Source organism: Rhamphochromis sp. 'chilingali' (assembly GCF_963969265.1).
Source record: "Rhamphochromis sp. 'chilingali' genome assembly, chromosome: 7".
Taxonomy (NCBI): Eukaryota; Metazoa; Chordata; class Actinopteri; order Cichliformes; family Cichlidae; genus Rhamphochromis; species Rhamphochromis sp. 'chilingali'.
In genome coordinates, this window is record NC_137934.1 from 33,936,596 (window position 1) to 33,944,620 (window position 8,025).

At 41.4% G+C, this 8,025-nt stretch overlaps 1 protein-coding gene across 1 annotated transcript; it reads left to right on the top strand.

Annotated features, from left to right (window-relative positions):
- Positions 1 to 1,243: 1,243 nt before the first annotated feature.
- On the top strand, positions 1,244 to 7,766 carry LOC308399882 (fetuin-B; the record flags this gene model as incomplete). The annotated part of the gene is made up of 7 exons (XM_080887290.1): positions 1,244 to 1,462; positions 2,257 to 2,367; positions 3,982 to 4,069; positions 4,844 to 5,010; positions 5,502 to 5,609; positions 6,406 to 6,492; positions 7,323 to 7,766. 7 exons carry the CDS (start codon positions 1,244 to 1,246, stop codon positions 7,764 to 7,766), a joined length of 1,224 nt encoding a protein of 407 aa, XP_080743416.1.
- Positions 7,767 to 8,025: the final 259 nt, after the last annotated feature.

An 8,025-nucleotide genomic window follows, 5' to 3' on the forward strand; every position in this document is an offset into this window, starting at 1 on the left:
AAATCCACAGCTAGACTGTTTTTCCTTGTTGCTGCCTTTTATGCTAAGCTAACAGCATCTTAGCTTTACTTAGATTTACAGCCTTGCCAGAGGGCAAATGTGAGTATTTCCCAGTTGTATAAAACTAATGCTTTGGAATTCTTTATTCATCAGTGTATGCAAAAAAAAAACCTTTGCTTTGTAAAATCTATGATTAATTAAATGCAAGCATATGTGCGTGTGAGAGAGAACCAAGAGAGAACGAGATAGGCCACGCACGTGTGCTCTCCTGTATGCCAGTCTGTACCGAGCTGCAGTTACAGACGTTAGTCATCGATGTTCTCATGAACAATGGAAGCAGCCGTACTTCTCCCAAAAAATGTGAAACCCCCCCACCACCACCACCCTTCTACACACAAACGCACACTCTCTACGAGGGCCTTACCTTCTGTTTATTACTTAAAAAGGAACATTATGTACTCCCATTTATTTAAAAAAGAAAATCTGATTTCTTTTGTAAACATGACACTAGTTTATAAAATCTAAAACAATTAGACTATGGTTACTTATTTACCACAACAAAGTAAGTTGAGTAGGATTAAGGGCAGCTGGGTTCCTCAGGAAAAAAGAATGAAGATAGGAAAACACAAATATCAGAGTTATGAGGCTCTAAGACAACATCAACATCAAATGCTAAAGTAATTAACTTGATATCAGTGAATCATTAACCCAGTTCTGCCTGGTGGACCAATAGATTTCTCAACCCGCATCTTACCAGATCCACAGTGACCCCTACTGGTGAGATAATAATATTACAGTCCAACTCAGCGACCCAGTCTTGAAGGCATTGCACGCTCTCTTTGGTGTTCATTGTCATTTAATGAGGTATCTATTGCACTAATTTAGTTTGCATGACATACACCTCTTGCACAGTATGGAAACAACTCCTGCAGAAACAATAAAATAACCCCCAGACTTAATATTGGAGCCACAGGAATAAGTATATTGAATGGCCGTTTTGACATAGGTTCTATTTGCCTTTGACGACTGCGTGTTCCAGGGGTTAAATAAATACCAGGAACATCCATTCACAAGTCAGCTCTCTGCTGTCAAATAAACTTTGTCCTTGGCGTCATTTCAGCTGTCCTGTTCGTCCTGTTTTGATTCCAAAAGTCAATGCCTCGACTGAAGGCAAACACAAGGGAACAAACTTCACTATAAAACTGCCCAGTCTTCTGGCTCCTGTCTAAAACCACCTGCCGTCATGGACAAATTACTACATCTAATATCACTATCCATTCACATCTTGTGTGTGTGTGGAGAGGGTGTCGTACTAATGCCAGTTGAACTTGCTCCCATCCCCTGTAACGACAAAGCGGTGGAGAAGCTGTCTCGCTTGGCCGTCACTTACATCAATGAGGATCGCAGCGAAGGATACAAGTTTGCCCTGAACCGCATCGCAAATGTTCATCTGCACGCTCAGGTTAGTACAAAGACCAGAGGAGGCTGTAAAACACGTTTGTTCATCCTAGACCAGGGTGGGAAGTGTTTATATGTAACAGCCATGACCAGATTCATGTCAGGGGAAGCCCATTTGATAAGATTTAAAACAACAAAAATCAGAAATGACCCTTTTCCAGGACTCGCTGTGGCTTCTATTTTCTCCAGTTGAGGACCCGCTGGGTTACATGAAAGCTGTGAAAAACAGCAGCAGTTTCATTAGGGAGCAGCAACGTAAGTACTAAAAACAACAAGAAACACTTTGGTGCGAATGGCCGCCATCAGTGCATGTCGCTTTTAATAAATGTAGCATTAAGATCAAAGTACATAATTTTATATCATAAAACGGGAAGCCATTCCTTTTTCACGCCTCGTGAAAAAAGGCCTCTAGGATTGAAGCGAGTGTTAATAAAGTCCAGGTCATTTCAGTCCAGCACTGCTGGGACAAACCTTGCACAACAGACTTTATGAACTTCATGCTGTCAGCTGCTGAAGGCTATAGTGGCCCGACTGTGGGATAGATCAGGTTTTAAGAGGCTCAGATCAACTTCATGACCTAAAAAGGCTGCTATTACTGTGGCGCAAAGTGTTGACAAATCATTATTGTACAAAGTGTTGTGTGGAATTACACAGAGCACCTCCTAAATGGTCCCTTATTGATATACTTAACAGAACAAATGATGCTACTTGGCAGGAGGACGTCTCATAAATTTGAGCCTCATAGCTTTGTTAATGCCTGCTCTCCTTTATCGCATGTGTTTATACTCTGAATTACAGGGCCCGGCAGGCAACGTGTATTACCTCGACCTGGAAGTCCTGGAGACCAAGTGTCACACAGGCAGCAAGAAACCATGGAAACGTTGTGACGTCAGGCCATTCATGGAAACGGTAGGATGTTCACACGTATACAAACAAGAGCACGTGTCCGCACGAGTAGGAGGCCCCTATATGCCTGAAGGCACTGTTTATAAGATATGTCCCACACTGTAACTGGACAATGTAAGAAAGTCACACTTAAACCATATACATGAAGGTATTTTTGAGTTTTTGGAAGTGTCAGGGCGTTCTTTCAGAAGTCACAGTCACTTTACCCATTTCCACTGGCAGATCTATTTTATTACTGTGACTTTTTTCAAAGCATAAATGTATTACTCTTCAGTAACTGGGCATTTGGAGGAAATCTTTCCCACAAAATGGAAAAATCTATTCTGTTAAAATAGATATTTATGGTTTACATATTTTACATATTTTACTTATGAAACTTCCATTATAAAAAAAACTATTGATTTAGTCCTGAAAGCAGCTCCTTTGACAAAAGGAAGGAACCATCAGCAAGACAATCATGGGCCACTTTATTAGGTACATCTGTTCAACTGCTCGTTAATGATTGTTGGTTTATTAATGGATTGTTGATAGCAGACAGGCTGGACTGGGCTCATCAGACTATGAGAGACACAATCATCTCTAGGGCTCAAAGAAACAACAACCAGTGAGTGGTGAAAATGTATTGCTGGCATCAGAGGTCAGAGGAGAACAGCCAGACAGCTTTCAAATGACAGCAAGGAAACAACCAAGATATGCAGAAAAGCATCTCTTACTGCACAACACAAACCTCTAAGCAGACGGGCTACAGCAGCAGAAGACCACACTGGGTGCCCTACTCGTGTCAGATAAGGCAGAAGAGTAGAAAAACTTGAACTTCCCTTAAGAGTCTGGATTTCTGCTATGACATTTGGATGTTAGGGTCAGAATGTGGTGTAAATGACATGAATGTATGCATCCATCCTAATTTTATATCAGCGGAAGTGGTGAAAGTGGTGTAACGCTGTGGGGGATCATTTCTTGGCACATTTTAACAAATAATAGTACCAAATAAATATTTAAACATCACAGTCTACCTGATTATTGTTGCCGAAAGTGTCCACAGTGTAACCATCTTCTAATAGCTGCTACCGTCAGGATAAAGCATCATGTCACAAAGGTCATTTGGGATGTGGTGGAACAGCAGATTCGCATCATGAGTGTACAGCGGACAAATCTGCAGCAACTGCGTGATTCTGTCACGTAGCATGGACCAAAATGTCTGAGGAATATTTCCAGCAACCTTGTTGAATCTGTGCTATTAAGAATTAAGACAGCTCTGAAGGCAAAAAGTGGTCCAAACCAGTACTAGCAGCATAGTGTACCTAACAAAGTGGCTGGTGAATGTCGGTCCTCTAAAACTTACAAACACAACCTTTTTTTTACGGCAATGGGAAATTCAAATGAGTTTATTTCTTTTCCGTATAGGTGAGCGACTTATAAGCCAAAAACAGCCCTTTGAAGAAGTAACACAAGCCAAAACACTCACACTGGTCTCACTGATAGAAGAGTACATTCAAAGTTTTTTTGTCTTGCATCTGTTTGAACACATTGTGCCAAGTCTTTGTAGTGAAGTGGTTGATATTGGGCCAATCACGAAATCTGTCTGTTTTATCTTTTTTTTTTTTTTTTTTTTTAAAGCAAATCTCTGGCAACTGCAACACCACCATCCTGCACACACCAGAGGGCTACTCCTACTTATACAGCTACGACTGTGCTCTCGTGCCAGGTAACGTTAGCAGGTTCCTAACCACTAACTGCTCACATACACAGAAGGTCGCATGCATACAGTGCTGTGCAACATGAGTCGCAACATAACATCTATTATTAGATACCCACTGTTTATCGATATCTTTAAATAATGTGTAGCATCAGAGATCATGCAGCCGGCATGTGCTGCTTTGGATACCACATCAAGCTGGAGATTTAAGGTAAAGAAAATATTGAATTAAAACAAAGAAATTGTAAATATCCAGTAGGGAAAAATTCTCATAAGAAAGAACAGCAAAGACCTGAGGAGAGAAAAGTATCGACGTTTCACTGTGAGTATCTCAATTTGTTACGTGCAGGTGTAACTAATAACATTAATGATGGCCCAGTCTAATGGAGCTGAGTCCTAATTAATTATCAATTAGTCACACTAGTGAATTTCCCACTATGACAAATCAAAAGGTCGAGCGTGAAAATTATGATTTCGCCCCGATCTCAATCGATTTCCCTTCTCTCTCACTGCCACAGCGTTTGGTTTGGTGCTACTTTGGAGACATCAGCAAAAGCAGGTTACACCTCACTGTCATGAAAAGAGATGTAGATGTCCGATTTAAGTGCATTTGGACAGCAAAAAGTTGTGTATCCGTTCAAAATGACATGACTTTTTTTCCTTTTCTGCTTTCACTGTAAATTTAGTGCCACTGCTTTATCCAGTCTCTATCATCTGTTTGCTCATGTAATTTAATACAGACGTTTACTTATTCATTCTTATTCAGTTCTCTGGTTTCTGCAGATTCTCCAGAGAAACTCCAGCAGATCTGCCCAACATGCCCCCTCCTGCTCTCCGTAGACAGCCCCGAGGCCATGACTGCTGCTCGGGTCACTCTGGTATCCTATAAAAGGACGTCCACTATGGCTGCAGGGCTCGGGGTGAAAAAAATTACCAGAGCTGCTGTACAGGTATCGCTAGATATACTGTTATTAACTTTGATGGGGGGAAAGAAAGCTGCGGGGCTAATTTTATTGCTTGACAGTGCGTCAAACATTATGTTTATGGGGGGAAATCACACTTAAGGAAATTCTCTGGGTATACATATGCAGAAGGTACAGTGCACCTTTGAGCTTCTGTGTTCCAGATAAGAACCATTATTGCACAAGCATCACCATCACGCAATAGTTATAGACGAGTCTGGCAAGGTTGCAAAGGATCACTGAAGGCACTTTCCTCCATGGCCCAGCTTTTGTTTGGGGAGCAAATGAGAAAAACTGAATAGTTTGCTTGGGGACCAAAGCTAAGTACACTGCTTTTGCATATGATAGTCCAGCTTCAGGATGGAAAAACCAACATGATAGCTGCCGCAATAAAAAACCCTGCCATCTCTATTTGTGCCTGTGCTTGTGTTTGTTTTTGCAGTTTGCTCCTCTCTTCCTATATTATTTTTATATTTCAGTCTGTGCCAGTAAAAGCCACCTTTGTGGAATACACAGTGCAAGAATGCCCCGAGGGAGTGACAGAAAGAGGCACCTGCCAGCGACTGACACTCGACTCGGACACAGAGGTACTCGTATAGAAGTTACTCGAAAAAAATGACACATTCACACACCAATTTAGATACACTCGTACAATGTGCTTTAATTTATTGTTTTTTAGGATTCCTGTATTGTTTAGTCATGCCACTTTTGGAGATTATTTATTTTTAGGTCCTTAGTGTCCCAGCTAAGCAGATTTTGTGGCCTCCTTGTGTATGTAAACAAGAAGGACAAAAGCATTTCCAAGGTCAACAAAAATTGAACATTACAAACTTCACAAAGGTGAAATTCATGGAAGAGCTGTATAAATTCTAGATCTATTTACGTGGCCGCTAAGTGTATATTAATGATGAATTAGCACTCAGACATAGTCAAGCAGCGCTGTCTGAAACAGCACTTAATTACAAATCAATTCATTGATCACCATTGTGTGTGTGACATCTGGATAATTTCATGGATAATTTACTAGCTGACATGACTACTTTGGTTACGTTTAAAATGTGACGTCACTTAATGGTTTAGGCTCATTCAGACATGAATAGTGGTGGTGGGGTGCAGGTGGCTTGCGAAGCGGCTTGCAGATGCACAACAATTATTTGCAGGGTAAAGCAGGCTTTGATATCAGCTTCTAGTAAAAACATCAGCTGAGCTGCAGGGACTGTTGCTGAGCTTAACTTCATTTTCTGCCTGAACTAATGCTAATGAGAAGGAATGTACATTTTATTTTAATTATTTTAACCCACCCTGTGTCATACTCTTACTTTTTAATAGTCTCCCAGTATGTCACAGAAATACATTACCAAATGTCTCACACTCTTCTCTCAGACTGCAGGTTTCTGCACAGGATCTGTACATGGAGACACGAATACTGATCCTGATGTCCAGACGTCCTGTGAGATGTTTAAAGTACAGGTATGGGAGGAAATTATGTAATATTTTTTAATATTGCGTTGCTAAGCCAAAGTGGCAGCTCATTTATGCAAAGATCCTATAAAATCACAACTATAAGAATCAGTATGATGAGGAGGAAAGGAATAGAAGTGACTGCATGTGGACTGCATGTTGAACATGTTTCTTATTCTCCCATGACAAGAAGAAGAACAGATTTAGATTTATAGAAAAGCCAACATTCAGTGTGCACGCAAGATTTGACCTAAAAACCTGTTCTGATTGTTCTCTATCAAAAACTGTGAACGTCCTACATGCAGGAAAATCACAGCGGAGGTGTAACAATGATAGCAGCTGAATTATCCGCAACCCAAAAGTGAACAGAAAATTGAAATGCATTAATAGAAGAATGTCAGTAACTGAGAAAAAAAAGCAAAAACTACTGGAAAAGTGTAGCATTTAGTGTCAGTTCACACTGTGGGACTGTGAGTTGGGAGTGTAACAACCCACTGCTTGACCTTGACTTGATGAATGTTTCATGTTCTCTGTTTTCTTTCAGGTTTTTTTTTGTTTTTTTACTAAAGTAACCTTTAGAGTGAACATTTAACTCTCTGAATGGAAGCCAGTGGTCATATAATTATTCTGTCATATCTTACAAGTTGGTGGTTTTGTGTGTGTGTGTTTAATCCTATGTGTGAGATTTCAAATTGTATGCTCCTGCGCTGTAATTATGTTGTCTTCTCAGTTCTTTTTAGAGCGTGTGGTTTGTAAAGTAGTTTTACAGTATTGAGTAAAATTCATTCGTGCAGCCAGAAGAGTTCTCATTTGGTGTGGTGTTGTCTGCGTCTCTTCAGAATGTGGATGTCCTCCGGCCGGTGCAGCCACAGGGTCACGACCTCCCAGAAAACCCAGCAATCCCGACGTTCCCACCTGTGATTGGCGGCCCAGGAAACGATCCGCAGCCTGTTCCCTCTGACCCTCCCTTTCCCACTGCCGTTCACCCTGTACCCGTTGACCCCTCTGTGGCTGTTAACCCAGCTGTCCCTCTTAGCTCTTCTTCCAGTGAGTCTGCTGAAGGTCTACTCACTGAGGCTTCTGACTCATCCTCCGAGGAAATCGGAGGCCCTGTGGCTCTGCGTCCCCCTTTTAACTTCCGCTACCAGAGGCGTGACCGTGAAAAACGCCAGGCTTTGAACAACACCTCGCCCTCTCACCACCCTGTCTTCCTGTCTGATTTCCCCAGTGGGCCCTCTCCTTTCCGATCCTGTCCCGGTCCAGCTCGGTACACCACTGTTTAAGTGTTGCTGCTCTGTTCAGGAGTCTATTTTTCCATTTCTGATTTATCCAGCGAGAGCCTACGCTGATAAACTGTTCCACTTTCTGTTGCTGGAAGCATAAAAATAATTTGTGCTAATAAGAGGAAACCTATCTCTTTTCACTGGCCCTGAAATGACCTCTAATACTGCTGCACTGTTAACTGCTTCTAATGCAGCAAAATAGCTTCAGATGTTATTACAAATTTCAATAAAACTTGTTTTGAAACCCTCATCAGAATCT